The following is a 21,826-nucleotide window of genomic DNA, read 5'->3' as shown; positions in this document are numbered from 1 at the left end:
TGGTATGAAGGACGTACTCCGTTGGGAAGGGATATTGACTTTTGGGATCTTGGCTGTTGAATTTGACTTTGACCAGGGTTGACCAAGTTTGACCTAGAGGTATTTTGGGTATTTTGGATTGTGTTTGAGAATTGGTCATTTGGATGGACAGGCGATAGTTAGAGCTGAGATTCGGAGTCAGTACCTTATCAACTATCGTTCAGACTGAGAGGTGAGTTTTCCTCACTGTACTTACGGATCGAAAGCACCAAGGCCGTCCCATTGGATTGATATTCCGTTATACATTGATTTATGATATCTCGAGTATGGGATAGACCTGTATGATTATATGATAGTTGCTGATATGCGTAGACCGGTAGATCTGTAAGACTACCTGTGATTTTTGGCTGCATGATTATCTATCTGTTGATTTTTTTTGTTATCTATTATATGTCGACATGTTGTGTTGGGTTGAGACTTTACTGTTTTGTGCATGAGTCAATAGACTGGGGGTATTCCAGTCTGATGACTGAGTGGACCCGAGGGTATAGTCTGGTGATTGAGTGGACCCATTGAATATTGGTATTCCAGTCCGATGACTGAGTGGGCTTGTTCTATATTGGCATTTCATTCTGATGATTGATTGGGACAGGAGTAAACCAGACATAAGTTGTGGGCCCCGAGGGCAAGCTAGACTTATGTTTTGGACTCGGGAGCAAGCCATACATAAGTTGTGGGTCCCGAGGGAAAGCCAGACTTATGTTGTGGGTCAGGAACAAGCCAGATATGAGCAATGGGCCCCATAGGCAAGCCAAACTCATACTGTAGGCTTAGGGTAATCTAGTCTTTTAGTTGTGGACCTAATACATGTTATTTGTTATGTTTATGTGGTGGTACTTTGGGGGAACTCACTAAGCGTTGGCTTTGCAGTTTTTAGTTTTGGTTGTAGGTACTTTATAGGACTGTGGCAAGGCAAAGGCGTGACCGTACACATCCTGGATTTTTTATGTTGTTGATCTTGGGAGACTCTGTTTTATAATAATGTTCTGAAAACAATAGTTATGTAACACTTCTTTTTAGTAAATGGGTTATTTTTAAAAAGTTTAAATTTATTGTGATTTTTGAAATGTTACATTGGCCAAGCAAGTATGTCTTGTAAAGCTCTATGTCTCAAATGTTTTGGATGACGGGTAAATTATATTTGTGATCATCATTACGGTGCATTTACTTATTTTGCTTAAAGATTAAGTTCGAATTGTTTTACAGTAAGACAATATTTGTGTTTCGTAGTTCATAGTTACTACAGAATGTGGAAACAAGTTTCCAAATTACAAGAGAATATATATATATATATATATATATATATATATATATATATATATATATATATATATATATATATATATATAAAAGATGTAAAGGTTTGATTCATTTATCATCTTATTACATTTTCAAATAAAGGTTTCTTATTGGGCGAATCAATTATTTTTTACGTTGTGTGTATGAGCAGACATTGTGCATTTTACTCAATGATGATGTTTCATTTAGAACGTAATAACCTCAATATCCTGATCTAAAAGTCATTGGTATGTTACTTTTATAATTATACTATTTGATTTATACATTTTATATTTTTCTTATCAAGGCATATTGTAATCTAAAAAATCCACCCAGTTTTAGCATTGTATTATAAAACAAGCACCAGCGGAACTACATGGCCTATTTTGATAAAGGAAGTATAATATGTTCCCATTTACTAATTTTTTTTTTGAACCTTTATTTTGTTTAGGGGACAACATTGATGGTTTTGGCAGGGATTATATATGTAGTACATATAGTTAGTAGATCCACTAACTAAATTCCGTGGAGCTGTGGAGGTATAATATTATTGTTTTTGTTCTTATTTGTGTCTAATTTGGTCTTTTTCTCTCTTTGCTTTCGCTTTTATTTGTGGCCTAGGACAAACATTGATGAACCTTAGTACTTGAGATATCAAAACATGTAAAATTTTATAAAATTTCAATATATATTGATGTCACAAGACCCTCTTATACAGACTAAAATTGCAAAAGAAACTTTTTGAGACCAAATTTATATAAATCGGTTATACACACGGGCTGAAAATGAAATTTACATTTTTTTTAATTCTTTCTAGATATGCACTTTCTATTTGGTATTTACCATAATCGATTAAATTGATTTTATTCGATAAATCACTGCGAACAGGGTCAATATTTTCGACTTTATTACGTGATAAGTCTACTATGGAGGCCCTGACTCCTTAAGTGAGGAAGAAGATCATGAATATTGGTTGTATGTTCAAACATTTTTCAAACTATTTCTTTCTATTAAGAGTAATATGTTATTCACCAATGTCACTCCACTTTTTATATGTTTTTGTGCTTTCATGCTTTTTTTATGTTAACATGGTAATGTTACAATAATACTTTCTAATTCTATGCTAATGTTACAAACAATTGTTACCATATATATAGTATGATAGGTTAATTTTTATAAACATTTTTCTGTATAATTTTTGGTTTTGACATATTCATAGAAGTATTTAAAATTTGGCTCCAGTTGTAACTATATAAAATTTCATGTTTTAAATTATTGTAGTTGGATTGGTTTATAAATATTTGATTTTTCATTATCAGTTTAAATTATAAATAATGCTTTTTTTTAGGTTTAGATCATTTTTGATAACATAACTTATGGTTTTGTGATCATTTGGTCATTAACTATTTTTAAGTTTTAAAATGTTATCAAACTTTTGGCTTTGTGTTCATTTAGTCATTTAACTTTTGGTTTTGTGCTCATTTAATCATCTAACTTTTAAAATTGTGTTCATTTAATCACTAAACTTTTAAAATTTTTTATAAGTTTAGTGACTAAATAAATACAATTTTAAAAGTTATGTGACTAAATGTATAAATCCAAAACTTAAGTGAGTAAATGAGCACAAAACCAAAAATTCGATGATATTTTAATGAATTAAGTGACCAAATGAGAACAAAGTCAAAAATTAAATGATTAAAAACCTAAATTTTATTTATTTATTTTTGCCTGTTTAACCTAGTAGAAAATAAATATTTAAATATTCAAATTGTTATCGAAAATGTGTGCGTCACAATTTTATTTTCGGCATTATGAATCATAAATGGGAAAGTACCTTAAAATATTTAAATTCATTTGATTTGTAGTTAAAATCCAACTGAAGTCCCTCAATGTCGATTCCATTGTGAATGGTAGTTACTATTTTTTTTTAAGTTATGCCCCCCAACGTTCATTTTTTTACTATTAAATCACTTTCTTAAATATGGTGAATCTCTCTCTCTCTCTCTCTCTCTCTCTCTCTCTCTCTCTCTCTCTCTCTCTCTCTCTCTCTCTCTCTCTCTCTCTCTCTCTCTCTCTCTCTCTCTCTCTCTCTCTCTCTCTCTCTCTCTCTCTCTCTCTCTCTCTCTCTCTCTCTCTCTCTCTCTCTCTCTCTCTCTCTCTCTCTCTCTCTCTCTCTCTCTCTCTCTCTCTCTCTCTCTCTCCACTTGGTCAACCGACACGTTAAGGCGATTAAATTACACATGTCCCACTTCCCCTCTCTTATAACTTATAAGACCATCCTCACAATCCCTACACACCACAATCACAACAAATAGCAATGGAAGACGATCATCATACCATCTCCCGTCAAGACTCCGATCTCGACTTCAGCTTCACCAGCTGCAACACCACCACCACCACAACCACCCTTGCCTCCTCCAGTGCACGCTCCAGTCTTGCTCGTTCCAGCTTATGTCTAAGCTTTAACGAATCCACTCGTCTCTCCTCCGCCTCCGCCTCCACTTCTTCCACTGCTGTACCTAACCTCCATTCTCGTCCTCACCGGAAATCAGATGCTAACTGGTCCGCCATTAAAGCTGCCACCAACCTTTCCTCTGATGGGATTCTCCATCTCAGTCACCTTAAGCTTGTACGCCTTGTGGGCTCGGGGAATCTTGGCCGGGTCTTCCTCTGTCGCCTCCGAGACTATGAACACGCTAACTTCGCCATTAAAGTTGTTGATAACAATTTACTCACCTCCAAGAAGCTCTCTCATGTCCAGACCGAGGCTCGGATTCTTTCATCCCTTGACCACCCTTTTCTCCCGACGCTGTACGCTCATCTGGAAGTGTCTCACTACACGTGCTTCCTCATCGATTTCTGTCCCAACGGCGATCTTCATTCCTTGCTTCGGAAGCAACCTAATTATCGGCTACCAATCGATTCTGTTAGGTTCTTCGCGGCGGAGGTTTTAGTGGCTCTTGAATACCTCCACTCTCTTGGGATAGTCTACCGGGATTTGAAGCCGGAGAACATTTTGATCCGGGAAGATGGTCACATTATGCTGTCGGATTTTGATTTGTGTTTCAATTCCGACGTCATACCAAAACTGGATAACAGGATCCAAGGGACGACGACAAGCCGGAGTCGTGGCGGCTCATGTTACGGCGGCAACATTCGTAGACGTGATGAAGAAGAAATGGTGACAGAGTTTGTAGCAGAGCCGACGACGGCTTTCTCAAAATCATGCGTTGGGACTCACGAGTACTTGGCGCCGGAATTGGTCAACGGCAGCGGCCACGGCAACGGCGTTGATTGGTGGGCTTTTGGTGTGCTAGTGTACGAGTTATTATACGGAAGGACGCCGTTCCGAGGAGGAAGCAAAGAGTCCACCCTGCGCAATATAGCATCGAGCAGGGGAGTGACGTTTGGGGAAGAAAAGGAAACTGAACAAGCTCAAGCTCCACCGGGAATGGCGGAGGCCAAGGACTTGATAGAGAAGTTGTTGGTGAAGGATCCAAGGAGGCGACTAGGTTGCGCTAGCGGTGCCACGGACATTAAACGCCACCCATTTTTCGATGGGATCAAGTGGCCGTTGATCCGTACTTACAGCCCGCCGGAGCACCGTGGGGTGGTGGTGAAGAGAAGTAGCAAGACAGGTGCTAATCACGTGAGCACACCCTCCAACTCCAAGAAACGGCGTTCGATTTGGAAGGGCCTTAGTGACTTGTTAACGAAAAGCAAGGGGTCTAAACGTAATTTAAATTCCAACCAAAACTATTATTGTTATAGAAAAAATGTGATCTAAAGTCTAAACTAGTTAAAATTAAAATGGTAGGGGGGGAATGTATAAATTTTGTTAAGAGAGTTTTTTATTTTTCTCGGAGGCTTTAACATCTTGGTTTTCTCTTTATATGAAACGAACAATGTTGTAAAAATAAACTATATAGCCTTTTATTTCGATGTTTACTTTGTTGTATAGGAATCAAATTCTATACAACTTTTTATATCTACTTAGGTTTCAACTGTTATATTTTAATATTAGTTAAATATTTTGAATATCATTTAATAGGCAGATAAAAAGTGAATTGGACAAATAATTTTTTTCTATCTAAAAATTTATTACAAAAATATACGATTCATGTCAGATCTGCATTTGAGTTGAGAACACACAATAAAGAAGATTTAAATGTCTAAATAGTTTAATAGTTAAAATTGACAATTTGGCCCCTACAATTATATGGGTTACTTAAATAAGGCCCCTTATAGTACGATGAACCACGCTATGTACCCTTATAAAGATTAATACGTTATCTTCTCACTTTCTCATTAAATTCGTTGTACAACTACAAACTATTATCTTTAAATATCAATATATCATATTATTTTTTATATAATCAATGATTTTGATTAAATATGATAAAATAATTTGCCAAGACTTGTCCTCTTTTTCAAAAGGAAAAAAAAGTATAAAATTTGTATGATTAGGTTCTATTTAATATTTTTTTTTATTTAAAAAAAAATACATAAGCTCACCGTTTTTCTAAACTTTTATTCAGAAATATATCAAAAAATAGTAAAAAAAAAAAATCTTGTTTTTTCTAAACTTGTAGTGAAATAGTACTATAACCATTAAAATAATGTAAAAATTCCAGCTCCTTATCTTCTCATAGAAGTATCATTATTTAAACAAAACAAAAATGGTATATCTATTTAGAATTCATTCTATGTATCTTAATCGGAGTACCCATGTGACTGAAACAAAACACCCGATAAAAGGATTTGACATTTGAGTCACTTCCTAGTTTTTTACTACATTTTAAGGACAACAGTTGAAAACAGTGGTAGATAGCATCGATCCTGGATATAAGGAAACAACAAGACTAGAGAGTAGAGAACAAAGTTTTTGTACAATTAAAAACACTATTAAAATAACCCAAACTCTCCAATTTCTTACCTAACACAAATACACAATGTTATAAACGTCAAGTTGCAACTCACTATGCACCAACCATCCCCTTTTTTCCACATAATTCCTTGTTGATTACAACAAATTATACCTACCTTACAAATTCTGAATTATAATCAATATTGAAATTTAATAATTATTGATTCCCACAAAAAGACATTAATGAGAAAGCTGAAGTTTATTTCAAACTATTAAGCATACAACCTACCTGTCTAACCTCCATTTCTCCAACTTCTACTTCAAGTTCACCGAATCACAAATCGGTATATATAAACAAATTCCAAAAACAAAGGTTGGAACTTGGAACTTGATCATTATAATATGGATTCTAGCTAGAAAGTATAATCAATGTTCTTTGTTCTTTTTCCTTTTTGTACAATAAGAATGATACAAAGGTAGTCTGACCTTCCATGATCAAAGTCAACCCGACTTCCATGGACTAGTGCTAATTTCATCTTGCTCCACATACTCTGCAAATCAGTTGATTGTTTGTTACAAATATGTTTATGAAGAGAAGAATTATAAATTATAAATTTTGTTACCTTTGCAAGAATTATTAGAATCGTTATCTAGAGGTGTTTCTGATGAAGGAGATGAAGGTGTATTTACTCTAGCATCAATCATCATTGCTACAACTTCCCTCATTGTAGGCCTATTGAGAGGAGATGGACTAGTGCAAAAGACGGCTATCCTTAAAAAAAGTGACATTTCATTTGTTGTTTTTTTACAACTCAAATCTAATCTTTTGTCGTATAAATCAGAAATGGGAACCATTCCATGGATTGACCTTCTGACCCATGTCACAAGATCACCTCCCTGGTCAACCGGTTGAACCGGTGGCTTCCCTGTCACAAGCTCCAACAACACCACTCCAAAGCTGTAGATATCGCACTTTTCTGTTACTTTCATTGTATACGCGTATTCTGAAATCAATAATTTTAAGAATTTGTCAGAATTGTACTGTTTGTTGTATTTACATATTTTTGTACTAATAAAACTAAGGGTCTGTTTCTTTCTTTCTTTATTTTTTTTTCTTTTCCTATTAATGTGTTGAATACATAACGTGAATAGTGGGTAATCATGTCTCTCTGGAAAAAGTGTTGTATAAATGAAACTTGTTTCCTTTTTAGACACAATAAACCGTCTGAACCTGAGTAAATGACCATTTTACCCTTGCATACGCAAAGTCTGTTTGTTTCTTTTTGGGACGGAATAATGTGTAATGGATAAAGTGTTGTATACACAAAGTCTAACTTTGTGTTTCTTTTTTTGGACCGAATAAAACATGGTCATGAGTAAATGACCAGTTTACCCTTACATAAAGTCGGTTTGAAGTGTTGTATACATAAAGTTTGTGTGTTTCATTTTTTTGACTACTGGGTAATGATGTTTGTTCGATAAAGTGTTGTATATGCAAAATCCGTTTCTTTTTTCGGATGGACAAACTGAACGTGAGTAAATGACTATTTTACCCTTACACTCTAACAAATAATTTTCATAACTTTACCTGGGGCAATGTATCCGTATGAACCAGCAACAGCTGACATGGATTTGGAACATGTGAAATCCATCAATTTTGCCAAACCGAAATCCCCCACATGAGGTTGAAGCATTTTGTCTAACAAAATGTTGTTTGACTTTATATCGCGATGAATGATGTGGGGCCTACAATCATAGTGAAGATAGCATAAACCTTCAGCTGCTCCATGGGCAATCTTGTATCTATCATTCCAATCAAGAAATCTACCATTCTTGTTTCCATGAAGTAGTTCCCCTAAACTCCCGTTTTCCATATACTCATATAACAAAAGATTGGATTCTTGATGATAACAAAAACCATAAAGTTTCACAATATTCTTATGCCGGATTTTTCCAAGAGTTGATATCTCAGCTAAAAAGCTCTGATCAACAATGGTGGCTCCTCCTCCACCAGACTTCAACTTTTTCACCGCCACCACCTCACCATCACCCATCACCGCCTTGTACACCACCCCACAAGCTCCTTTTCCGATCACAACATCGTCTGAAAAGTTATGAGTAGCTTCAACAAGATCTTGATATCGAAACCCTACTTTTGGGAAGTAGTAATTGTCCAACACATAAGGCTTCATATGTTCTTCTTCAAGTGACACACACACTGGTTTTCGGTTCTTTATAGCCCAACAAACACCCATTGCAAAGATCAAAGAGAAAAACCCTACAACACCAGAAACAATACTCACTACTTTCTCTTTTGAAACCCCATAACCAGAATCTTGATTGGATCTTGAATTTGAAGGTGGGTGACACTGATTTGAACCCAAAACACATAGCCCTTTGTTTCCAACAAAGTTGCTAGAATCCATCTTTTTAAAAACGGGTGTGTTTGGAACTGTTCCATATAAGCCATTGTTAGAAAGATTGCAGACTAACAAGCTTACTAATTGACCAATTGATGAAGGAATCTCTCCAACAAGTAAATTGTCATTTAAGTACAACGATTCCAACATCAACAAGTTTCCAAGATTCTGAGGTATTGTTCCCGAAAGTGAGTTATGACTGATATTCAAAGAAATCTGAAGAGCCATGAGTTGACCAAGTTCAAAAGGGACATTTCCGGAAAAATAATTTCCACCCATTTGTAATTCGGTAAGACGTGAAAGCTTCCCTAATGAATTTGGTATTGGTCCATTCATTTTGTTATCAGAAAGCTTTAACAATTCAAGATTTACCAAATTGCCAATTTCAAAAGGGACATGTCCTGTGAACCAGTTTCTACTAAGGTCAAGTCTTTGAAGATTTACACAGTTCATGAGCTCATGAGGAATGTCTCCAAAAAGATGATTAGATGAGACATTGAATGTAACAAGCTGTGATAAATTCCCGATTTCAGAAGGAATGTGGCCAAAAAAGTAATTATCAGACAAGTGAAGGCGTTTCAGGTTTTGTAGTTGGCCTATTTCTGGAGGTAAAGTACCTGTGAAATGGTTTTGATGGAGTTCAATGGCTGAAAGGTTATAAAGATTTGAGAATTCAAGAGGGAGGCTACCTGTTAACAAATTGTCTCCTAACATCAACTGGATTAAAGATTTGCATGATTTTAAACCATGTGGAATGTTTCCAGACAACTTATTTGATCCCAAACTTAGAAACATTAGTTTCTGAGAATTACAAAGATGTGGAGGGATGATTCCCACAAGGTTGTTCATTGATATGTCAAGAACTGTGAGGTTACTATTAGCTCCTATCAATGGAGGAATGCTTCCCTCAAGATGGTTATCAAAAAGCTGAAGACTTTCCAAGAAAATGTTTTGAAACCCTAAAGGGATTTCCCCTGTCAGATTGTTTATCGAAAGGTCAAGCTTTTTGAGCGCTTTCAAATGTGAAAGCTCATTTGGGATTTCGCCCACAAAAAGGTTTTCAAAAAGATGAAGTAAACGGAGGTTTTTGATGTTTCCAAGCCCTTTTGGGATTCCCCCAGATAAACGGTTTTCAGAAAGATCGATTTCAACTAACTTTACACAATTCCCGAGTTCTTCAGGAATCGAACCATTTAATTGGTTTGTGTATAGATACAGCCTCATAAGTTGTGTTAGCTTACCGATTTCTTTTGGAATGCTTCCAGTGAAAGAGTTTGCATGAAGTGCAAGCAATTCCAGACGACTGAAGTTCCCTATTTCGTGAGGGATTTCACCAGATAAACGATTTTGCCAAAGGACTAAACTTGTCAGATTCTTGAGGTTTTGAAGCTCTCTAGGAATCGAACCTTCTAGATTGTTTTGGGCTAACCCAAAAACCTGCAAGCTTTCACATTCGCTGATCTCAATGGGGATAGGACCTGATAAAGAGTTTACACCTGCCCTGATAATTTTAAGTTGCTTCAATCTACCAATGGATTTGGGGATTATTCCAGTGAGATTGTTACTGTAAACAACAAGCTCTTCCAATGAAGTCAGGTTCCCAATGTCTTCAGGGATTACACCACTGATGTAATTTTCACACAATGAGAGGATTTTAAGGGAGGAAATTGTGGAAATCTGGGTGGGGAAATCATCATGGAACCGATTTGTGCAGAGGTCAACAACTTCCAAAGATTGACAGGATGATAGATTAGGAATGGGGCCAGAAATGAAGTTCTTGGAGATGTTTAACTTGGTTAAAAATGGAAGCTTGCAAATGGTTGGTGATAGGGAGCCTGATAAAGTAAGGTTACTGAGGTTTATAGATGTTACCTTGTGATCATTGGTACAGTTTATACCAATCCAGTTACAAGGAAATGAATCGGATTGATTCCATGTATGGAGATTGTTATTTGGGTCAGAAAGAGAGAGTTTGAACTCCAAAAGCACAGCACCCTCTTCGTTTATTGAATCAACAAGGACAATGATTGATGACATGAGTATCAACAGAGGAAAAAAATGTTTATTAAAATCAAGACTCCTCATGTTTGATTAAAGGAATGAGAGAAGAAGAAAGGGTATAAGTAAAGAAGCAAAGGAATTGAGGTCTGGTTTTAACAGGAGGAAAGTAGTATGATAGAAGTGAAGGATGTAGCCATCAATAATAATTCACTGTGCCACAGCCAAAGAGTGGTCTGGTTGAAGATCGAAAGAGACAGGGTTATGAAGAAAAGCATAGTGGGAAAAGGGTGGAAAAGAAATGCAAAAGAGTGATTAGCAATCTAAGCTGCTCTACTTTTACGAGGTTTTGATGATCATAATATACAAAAGACTCTGTGTGTCATTTTAACAAACACTTGGCGAGCCACACAATTATACTCCAATAACAGGGTTCAAACACAACCCATAAGGTTAATCATCAAAAAGTGCAAGACAAATTAAATTAGATCAGAAAAAGGTTGGATCCGTGTGACATAAATGAAGGGATGGGAAGCAATAAACACAAAGAGATAAGACAGAGAGAGAAAATACATCGAAATATACATATATACATGCATATACTTCCTTTTCCTTAAGGACCAGTAAAATTTTCTAGAGTCGAGTGCCTCATTTCATACCGTCCACCTCAATGAATTCAGGAATCAGGAGAATTGATTTAGAGAGAGAAAGACAGAAGGGTGTGAGTGTGATTGACATTGGTGGATGGAAAACAAGAAAACCATGAAAAAGGGAGTCAACACAAAGGTGGCGCTAGTTGGCTCCTGATACAACTCTACAGCCTTATCTCTCTTCTTCTTTTCCATGATGATCATGGTTTATATAATTGGTTGAAAGAATGGGGGGCACTGTGTGTTGCTCTGTTGCTTTATACCGAACCTACATGTGGAATAGAAGGAGGGATAGAGACGAGACATGTGAGTGAATTTCTTAAAGTTGAGATTACAATCTCCGCTATTGTTGCTGGGCCTGACAATTTGGACAATTGGGTTTTGAATTTCTACAGAGAATTTTTCTTTTCTCTCTTGAAGTGAAGATTTGGGTCATAGGTTTCATGATTTGAATTCAACTGTATCCACTGTTGATAGTGGAGGGGTGAGTTGGAATCTATGTATGATGTTAGTGTTGTGTGTGTGTCATGTCTAGAAATTATGGGTCGTTGGATCCTTCTTTTCAACTAACATACGTGAACGTGATATATACTCATTTGGGTGAATACATTAACCTCACCGGTACTTATTATAAAAATAGGGATAATGTGATAAGATATTATTCTTGGTAAAATGATTTTGTTAGGTAATAAATCATTTTTAGTTACTTTTTTGGTACAATAATCTTATTTGAGTTGTTATTAATTAGTATTACAGGTTAATAACTCAAAATCTACCCTAATAAATAAAAATTATTTTATCAAATGTCATTTTATCATAATTTTGAGATATATTTATTTTGTACTTGTCATTACTTTATTTTTCATTTTCAATATATCATTAATTTAGTTTTCATAAATTAAACTTATCATAATGACTATTAATTTTAAATTTTAAATTTCAATTTCAATTTCAAATAATTTTACAGTTTAAACCTTTGTGTTTAACATTTTGTTATAATTTACCCGTTTAGTATATGGATCTGATAACTTAACATATAATTTTAATTTATTTATTTTTTGCATTTTTTCTCATAATTTTCAGATATTTCAAATTTCAAATTCAAATAAATTTCTCATTTAATCGTTCATATTTAACATTTTGTTTTAATCAACTCGTATAATATACAGGTCTCACAACTAGTTTACCATTAAGAACGAGTATTACATGTTAATGTTTGTTTATATATGATTTACAAATAAACTTTTATTTGTACAAGGATTTATCATTAAACTATATATATATATATATATATATATATATATATATATATATATATATATATATATATATATATATATATATATATATATATAGCCGTTTACCCGCGCAAAACGACGGGTGTGGATCAACAAAATGACATAAAAAATTTGTTAAACAAAATGACGAACAAATAGAGATTTCTTATACCTGGGCTAGGATTAAACGTAAGACATTTTCGAGCTTATTCGATTTTAATAGAAAGAAAAACAAAGGAGGAGGTAGCGAGCATGAGAGAGAACCAAGGTTTTGCGGTCAATGTCAAGGCATTCATGATAGACGAATGCTAGATTAATGCGCCTCTTCCAATTTATATAAAATGTTTTATAACGTGTACATCGTATTAGACCGATTCAAATAGATATGAAGAACACTTGGTCAAACTTTGACCCATTCAAAATCTTATCATCATCTTATTGACTTTTTCATTATTATTGACAGATTCAGTATTTAGCGATTCAATTGGATATGAGGAACACTTGGTCAAAGTTTAACCCATTCAAAATCTTATCATCATCATCTTATTTGACTTTTTCATAAATGTTGACCGGATAAGATTTAGTATTTAGCGATTCAATTTGATATGAGGAACACTTTGTCAAACTTTGACCCATTCAAAATCTTATCATCATCATCTTATTTGACTTTTTCATAAATGTTAACCGGATAAGATTTAGTATTTACCAATCAATTGGATATGAGGAACACTTGGTCAAACTTTAACCCATTCAAAATCTTATCATCGTCATCTTATTTGACTTTTTCATATTTAACCCATTCAATTTGAAGATAAGCTTAGAAGACCTATTCAAAATCTGTCTTTGACCGAATAAGATTTATTATTCTCTGATGCATAAAATTATTGTATATGATGCTTAAAAGCTTGTACCTCTTAAAATTCAGCAAAATCTTGTAAATGTTTTTTAAGGTATAAAGATATATATATTGATTATCTTCTACGTCCAACGCCATCCGCTCCCACCAACATTGTCCACCATTCAACCTTCAGCAGCAACAAACACAAGCTTTTATTATCCAAGAAAAAAACAATTAAATTATGTTTTTCCAATGATTGATTTGTTTGGGATCGTCGGCATCGGCATGCAATGGAGATTGAATCAGAAATATCAATCTAATTCTCATATGTATCTCAATGAAGTTTGATAAAGGTCTCGGACATTGCATGTGTGATGTCTAAAAGCATGAGCGAAGTTAAGACAGAAAAATAACATATTATACATCCTCCCTAATAAATAAAGATTTTTTTGTCACATGTCACATTCTCATTTATTTTGCCACATGTAATTTTGTGGTTATTTTAAATTAATTTTTATTCCACGTGTCATTTTATGGTTTTTTTTCATTTTATTAAAATTTATATAGTGTTTAAATGCAATAATAATGCATATCAATTTCATTAATGAATTTTCCTTCTAATTTCAAAATTACTAAATTAGATATTCATTAATTTTCTCTATTTATTTATCTAAATTATTTGTTTGAATTTAAAAGAGAAAAAAAAACACTTTAATTTTTATAATTCAATATTTTCTCACTTTTATTATAAATTTATACTTCTCAAATGTTTAGAATTTTGTATTTTGTTTTTCTTTTAAATAAACTCATGTAATACATGGTCTCACACCCAGTATAAATGAATTTACAAACCCTCTTATGAATAGTATCTGATTCGGGGTGTTGTTCATGCGGTTAGTGTGGAGCTTCATTGTAGACCATTTGGGTTCTCTGGCTATGGATGTGTAGGATATCAACATTCGGTTGTGTTAGCCGGAGAAAATGACTAGAAAATTGACGATGACTAGAAAACATGAAAATATGTATAAAAATAGTTTAATCATAAATCATGCACAAAAAATATGAATTTAATGGTGTTTTTTAACAACAAATGTGTTTTTATGGTGTTTCTTAAACAGATAAACCGGTTAAACTAGCAATAGACACTCAAAATGATATTTATTGGATAATAGATGTAAGTTTAATGGTAAATCGTGTACGAATATATATATATATATATATATATATATATATATATATATATATATATATATATATATATAGGGAAAGGTTATATGGAAAATAAACAATTAGGGCAACAAATGTTGGAACCAATGAAAGCATGACAACACATCACTTTGGAATAACTACATAAATAACTTCCATAATACATTGCTTATGAATAAAGAAATGGACACGTGTCACTTGATCATTGGTTCCATCATATGTTGCCCTAATTGTTCATTTTCCATTGAACCTAACCCTATATATATATATATATATATATATATATATATATATATATATATATATATATATATATATATATTCACACACACAAATGATAGTTCATTACCCTACAAGTTATTTTCTCTTTATTATTTTATTACTACCTTTTGAATCATTTTATATATAGGTCATCTTGTCCAAAATGACTTATTTAAATTTGTTTCAGACTAACTATGTCACATAAAAATAAATTCTTAATTTTTAAATAAATTTAAATATAAAATGATTATTATTATTAAAACCGGCACGTTGACGACAACTATTAAAACATATACATTACTTGGTCTTTATGATGATTGCTTTTCAATGATTTTTATTATTATTAAAAAAAATAAAAAAAATAATAATAAATTCACCCTGATCCCACTCTTCATCTTCACCTTCCTTCACGTCACCACTATACTTACATATATGGTATTCAAAACCAAACATCAATCTACAAATATCCTAGATGTTTATTTTCTATAAAAACTTACAGAGAAATTAAAAATCTTCCTACAATTTATTTCTACTATCTTCCTATCCACATTAAATAATAATAAATGGACTAAAATTAAATCAATTTCATTAAATGTGACACATGTTAACATTTGATATGGTAGGAAGATAAATAAAAATAAAAATAAGAAGATATATAATTTCTCAAACCTATAATATATGTATTTGGGTTATCTCTGCAAAATATTACATAATAGATAAATAAATAGTAAATAACAAAATAAAATAATATTAAAATTAATTTATTTGATAGTTTAATGAATAAAATAGATAAATAATTTAAAGTAAAAGTTCACTAAATCGGATGAAAGAAATTATATTGAAAGGACATAGTCTTCGATTTGTGAAAGTTAGGATTTGACATATTTGACCATTTTAGACTTGAAATGTTATAAAATAAATGGGAAATGGTTGTTTATGAAATTTCAATAGTTGTTTTTTTAATGGCATTTATTAGAAAAACAAACAAAAACTAGCTAAGGAGCTAGCAAAAACCAATTACAAGTTCAAAGTGAATTGAAGCCAAACATTTAAATCCCTAGACATTTTATGGTTCCTAACACAATACAAATTAAATGAATACAATTTAACTGTATCAACAATAATATATTTTCGATAGTTTTCAGGCGAAAGACTATTGCATTTCTATAACCCTGATATTGTCATATTTATACATACTTTTAGGCAATATTTGAATACATTTTTGTACATATTTTTGGTTATTTCCATGGAATAATGGTACTTATAAGATTAAATTGTACATTTTGCAGCCAAAATAAGTCAATTTGAAGAATAGGACTAAAAGTGGAAAAAGACGAAACTTTGGAGGCTTGAAAGATTGAAGAAGATAAAACCCACGAAAATAGTTGTATCCACGTCGTGGAGCTTCCTTACACGACGTGGAAAAAGAAAAATCTGGAAGATAGTACGCGCAAAGTCGAAATCCTTGCTTGATAAGGACTCGTCCAGGCCAACGACGTGGAGCACTATTCCACAGCGTGGAATGTAATTTTATGACAACTATAAATACTCTTGATCTCTACGAATTTAAGAGGTTGGCTGGTGAAAAAAGGTTTTCAAAAGTCGATAATCAGAAGGTTAGAAGGCCAAGAAGTTGGTTTGAAAACCAAGGAAGAATAAGAAGATCATAATTACTTTCTAAGTAGTGGTACTTTACAATGTTTTTTTATTATGACTTGTTTGTGTTTACTTGTTAGAATGAGTAGCTAAATCTAGTTGCTTCTGTTAGCTAGATGAAGCTGGAGCTCATGGTTTGTTTATAAATACTTAGATTTTTCTTGTTGGTTAATGTCTTGTGTTTGATTGATTATACCTAGCATGCTTAATTTGATACTAGATTGCTTTAAACACTTATTTTGTGTAGTTAGTGACCATTAATCTGCATGAATTTGAATACCTAATAATTTAGTGAACATTAGATTATTAGAGCTAAGATTTAACCAATCTTAGATAAGTAATTGAAGTATTGAATTTTGGTTGTGCTGGAGAACTCATATTATGAACATAATTGTGTTTGTTAACTCAATCTTACATAGCTCCAATTCGGCTTAATAGTTAATAGTGTGTTAAATTATGTGTGACTATGTATAGATCTACATGAATTAATTCAACATTAGTTAATTTGGAATTGAATTGCTAATAATATCTTAATTGGTAACCAACGAGAATTATCATAATTAATAATTAAACCATTGAGGGAAAGTGGATTCAAACTAACAAAAGTACTTTTACAATATCGATTGAATAGTTGTTGATAAATTAAGTTCATCTAAACTTGCAAAATTAGATAAAAAAAAACCATTACTTTGCTAGAATTTTAGGTTAACTTAATAGTAGGTAGATTAATTAATTAAAATCGTTCATTGTGTTCGACCCCAACTTACTTAAACTACATTACAATCCGACTAGGTACACTGCCTAGGTGCATTTTGGTTAGTTAAGGGGTTGTTTGATAGTTGCTTATTGGGTTAGAGCTGACTGAGTTAGAAGCTGATCGGGTTAGAAGTTCTGACTGAGTTAACTTCTGACTGAAACTTGTTGTTTGATTTTGTATTTGACTGACTATGCAAAATGACTATACTACCCTCAAACAAATTTTTTTTATAATAATACATTTGTCCTTAACCATTTAATTTATTACATTTACATATAATAATTTCTTTATCATCTAAAAAAAATGTTGACAACATTGTTACATGTCAAGTCAATTACTGATCAATAATGCAATCTTTACCATAAACAAGAAAATTAGCATTAATATCACTCCAACAAGATTTCACCAATATATATATATATATATATATATATATATATATATATATATATATATATAAATTGGTTACTAGTTACTGGCATTATCCTTTAATGTTGGTCTAGTTTTTTGGATTTAAATGTTCCTGTGGTTCCAATTCGCTTCATGTAAATCTTCCTGTGTGGTTTTGATTTTATTTCTGATTTCCTTTCTTCACAGTGTGATTCGAATATCATCAAATGACTACAACCTTCAGAAGAAATCAATGACAACATTACCAATGATTCTTTTGTTGCTCAAATAGTTAAATACTTTGTGCAGGAAGCCAATTCTTGTATTTCCTTTAGAAATCGGAAATTGCCAGTTTTATTACATTTCACTGTCACTTTTGTTGCTCAAGATCAATGTCAAAATTTTCCACCCCTGTATTATAATCAATAAAATTAGTAGCTGGGAATTTATCATCATAATAAACATGAGATTGAACGAATTTATCATCATCAGATTGTATTAATGGCAGGTAAAAAAACAAAAACAAAACAGAGACTATTTGTTATGCATCATTGATTACTGGCAGAAAAAAAATCAAAATCAAGAGGATCTTGAGGTTTTCTTAGCAGAAACAAACGACATCAAATAAATTAACATACTTTTCATTAGATTAAACAAATGTAATTTATGATTTTTACCAAGATGAAGAAAAAAACCAAGAAATTACTTGAATGGTCGGCACTGGCTTAGGAGAGGCAGAGGTCGGCTGCTTGCGGCGGCTCTGCCTGAGGGAGAAGACGGTGTGGTGGCCTGGGGGAACTAGCGGTGGGAGAACCAGCGATGGGAGAAGTTGTTGCGTCCAAAGGAGATGAAGGTTGTCGATGTGAGAATTAATGGTAAAGAGGGCAACTCGTCGGTCAAAGATGAGGAGGAGGAGGAGTCGACTTTGTTGATAAAGCTGTGTATTTTGTTCAATCGTGATTTTTGTTTAGGTCTCTATGGGAGGGGCGAGAGCAGATAAACGAAAATAAGATGCGTGGGCTTTTTCTTTTCCAGTCAGCCAAATATTTTAGGCTTACCGAGTAAGCCTTTTGGGTCAGCAAGGCTGACCGAGTCAACAGAAACATGAAACTTTCAAACAGTCTGACTGTTGACCGAGTTAGCAGTCAGCTCTGACCGGACCCGGTAAGTTCAAAACAAACAGCCCCTAAGTTAGTTAGGAAAAAAAATTAATTAGTAGGTACTATTGTACACATCAGGTTTTTGGCATTGTTGTCGGGGAACGACTTATTAAATTATTAATTTATTTGTTTTGTGGGGTAAAACCTGCAAAAAAGTTAATTTTCTGCATTAGTTTTCGTTTCAGATCTGAGACCACGACGTGGACCTTAAGTCCACGACGTGGGTTCATTTAGGGAGTTTTTTTTAGTTTTTAGTTTTTGTTCAGATTTACGTTTTTATTTTTGTTTATTTTTCAGTAGTTCGTGACCAGAGGTTCCAACAAACATTTGGTACCACCACTTGAAGATCCCGAGTCGGCCCTTCACAAAATAACGGATGAAAACGTGAAAGAATACCAACCACCAAAGAGCTCACCATCTAAAGACCTTAAATCAGTATTTGGAAAGAATAAAGGGAAGAAAGTAGGAGAGTCAAGTACATCTTCGAAGGACAAAAGTAAGATTGAAGATCTTCATTAAATACCTAGTCCACAAGAATTTGAATATGAGTCCAAACCTAAATTCGAATTAGAGAAAAGTGAACCCGCAGACGAGCCAGAAAACGAAATGACAAACATTGTGGATATGTCCATGGGGACATACAAGAAGCAGATAGAAGACGATGCTGGTCCCGATCTAGTACAACCTACAATTCCCGCCACTGCAACATTCGAGTTGAAAGGACACATTCTAGCTGCACTTAAGGATGTACCATTTTATGGAAACTATCATGAGGATGCTTAGAAGCATTTAGATGAAGTCAATGACATTGCAGACTATTTTAATGTCCTGAATGTTCCTAGAGAGATTGTGTTATTAAGAATGCTTCCCTTTACTTTTAAGGGAGCTACAAGAGATTGGTTGAAGGCACTTCCACCTGGTGCAATTACTACTTGGGCACATATGTGAGAGAAATTTTTGGAACAATTCTGCCCACCATCAAAAATAGCTAAACTCAAGAAGGCAATAGCCAACTTTGAGCAAAATCTGGGTGAATCACTTTATGAGGCATGGGAGCATTATAAAGGGTTATTAAGAAATTGACCTCATAATGACCTAAACATACAACAAGAAGTCTCAATATTCTATGATGGCGTAAATGTCATAACGAGGCAACTCCTTGATTCTCAAGGACCACTAACTAAGAAAAATATAGGCGAAGTCAAGGAGTTGGTTGAAGAATTCGCAAAGCATTCTCGTGAGTACCACAATCCAAGACATGATGGAGCTAAGGGAATTGGGGGTGGAAATTCTGAAGATATGGTTATTGTACTAGCTATGCTTTACACCATGGATAAAAGAATGACAAAGATGGACCAGTCGATTCATGCTACTAGAGCTGGATGTGAAACATGCAATGGTCCACACTTGACAAAAGAATGCCACTTGGATGAACATGGAAATAAAAAGGCTCAAGTTTGCTATTCTAGTGGGGATAAATATGATGAAGATTGGAGAAAACCCAAGAAGGAGTGGTTTCCATATGAAGAGTACAAGAAGCAAATATATATATATATATATATATATATATATATATATATATATATATATATATATATATATATATATATATATATATATATATATATATATATGCAGACAGGCCGAGGCTTCTATCAGAAGGAACAACCACCAACCGAAAAGAAAGTTGACTTAGAGAACGTGCTAGCTCGTTTTATGGAGGCTTCTGAAAAAAAGGCACGATGAAACAGATGCCATGATAAGGGAACATCAGAATATCATGAAGGAAAAGCAAGCTTTGCTAAGAAATCACCAAGCATCGATCCATAATATTGAAGTCCAACTATGTCAACTAACTACTCTCGTACAAGATAAATTATCTCCAAAAATTCAAGAGAAAAAGCCTCAATCGCATGTCATGGTAGTAGAAACAGAAGAGGATACCATTTCTAATTTCCTGAAAGCACTAGAATTCGAGCCATCTCAGTCTGAACCAAAGCCAAAGAAGTCCAAACTCGAAGAATATAGAGATGCTGAAACACTGAATCCACGACGTGGAGATCCAATCTCCATGACGTGGATCAGGTCTGATAAAAAAAATTTGGATAATGTTCCTACTTATCACCCTCCTTTACTGTTTCCATTCCGAGCCAATATCAATCCACTAGAACAAGAGCATATGAAGTTGATGCAACAAGTGAACGGTATTCCAATAAATACCCCTTTCTATAACATCCATAAATTTTACGCCAAATTTAAACTTTTCCGATCATAATAAAAACCCAAATAGTGTTTGTTTACAAATTGTTTTCAAATCATTATTCATCAGAGTGTCCCAACAACAGATCATAAGGATGAGGAGCGGTACGGTCACGCCTTCGCCTTGCCACGATCTCCTGGAGTACCTGAAACAATCACTAAAAACTATAAGCCCAAGGGCTTAGTGAGCTACCCCTAAAATACCAATACCACATTGAAATACCAAAACGGTAACAAAGAATCAACAATCAACAACATGTATACTGGGCCATCGGCCTAACTGGACCGCCCTACAGGGCCTACAGTCTAACTGAATCTATAACAAGCCTTCGGCATGACGAGACCAACACATTGGCCTACCTTCTCCCTGGACCGCTCATAGGGTATGTTGGCCTTCAGCACAAAGTAGGACCGCCTCAACCTAATCAACGAGCAACTAATCATGTGCGCATAACTAACATATACTGGCATACATAAGCATCAAACATATTTATCTCATGATCATAAATCATAGCAATCTCTCATAGCTAAAGCATCGACCTAGTAGGCCACTAACATACCGATCCCTAAGGATCATAGAATCATAACATATTGTCTACCCTGATTCCGATCTATCAGATCATAACCACACACACATATATATATATATATATATATATATATATATATATATATATATATATATATATATATATATATATATATCATAACGATAACAACTAAAGGGTCGGCCTTGGTGCCTTACACCCTTTTGATATAGTGAGGATAAC

At 33.7% G+C, this 21,826-nt stretch overlaps 2 protein-coding genes and 1 non-coding gene across 3 annotated transcripts; 1 reads left to right on the top strand and 2 right to left on the bottom strand.

Annotated features, from left to right (window-relative positions):
* The first annotated feature begins 3,589 nt into the window (after positions 1-3,589).
* LOC111912469 (serine/threonine-protein kinase WAG1) lies at positions 3,590-5,327 on the top strand. The gene has a single exon (XM_023908206.3). It carries the CDS (start codon positions 3,635-3,637, stop codon positions 5,102-5,104), a length of 1,470 nt encoding a protein of 489 aa, XP_023763974.1. The 5' UTR covers positions 3,590-3,634; the 3' UTR covers positions 5,105-5,327.
* An 895-nt stretch (positions 5,328-6,222) lies between these two features.
* On the bottom strand, positions 6,223-11,775 carry LOC111912468 (leucine-rich repeat receptor-like serine/threonine-protein kinase At1g17230). The gene is made up of 3 exons (XM_023908205.3): positions 7,773-11,775; positions 6,808-7,188; positions 6,223-6,735 (listed from the first exon to the last, which is right to left on the bottom strand). Exons 1-3 carry the CDS (start codon positions 10,687-10,689, stop codon positions 6,686-6,688), a joined length of 3,348 nt encoding a protein of 1,115 aa, XP_023763973.1. The 5' UTR covers positions 10,690-11,775; the 3' UTR covers positions 6,223-6,685.
* Positions 11,776-19,787: 8,012 nt separating this feature from the next.
* Positions 19,788-19,894, bottom strand: LOC111912496 (small nucleolar RNA R71). The gene has a single exon (XR_002857175.1). It is a non-coding gene; the product is annotated as a small nucleolar RNA R71 (small nucleolar RNA).
* Positions 19,895-21,826: the final 1,932 nt, after the last annotated feature.

This window comes from Lactuca sativa, chromosome 5 (assembly GCF_002870075.4).
Source record: "Lactuca sativa cultivar Salinas chromosome 5, Lsat_Salinas_v11, whole genome shotgun sequence".
NCBI lineage: Eukaryota > Viridiplantae > Streptophyta > Magnoliopsida > Asterales > Asteraceae > Lactuca > Lactuca sativa.
This window is presented reverse-complemented; position numbering and strand designations above follow the sequence as displayed.

What these genes read in the sequence shown, in the direction of transcription:
- LOC111912469 (XM_023908206.3), top strand. Translation starts at nt 3,635, where the DNA reads ATGGAAGACGATCATCATACCATCTCCCGTCAAGACTCCGATCTCGAC.
- LOC111912468 (XM_023908205.3), bottom strand. Translation starts at nt 10,689, where the DNA reads ATGAGGAGTCTTGATTTTAATAAACATTTTTTTCCTCTGTTGATACTC. An exon ending in ATACGGATACATTGCCCCAG is followed by an intron (nt 7,189 to 7,772) that starts GTAAAGTTATGA and finishes TATTGATTTCAG; the next exon opens with AATACGCGTATACAATGAAA. An exon ending in TTCTAATAATTCTTGCAAAG is followed by an intron (nt 6,736 to 6,807) that starts GTAACAAAATTT and finishes ACTGATTTGCAG; the next exon opens with AGTATGTGGAGCAAGATGAA.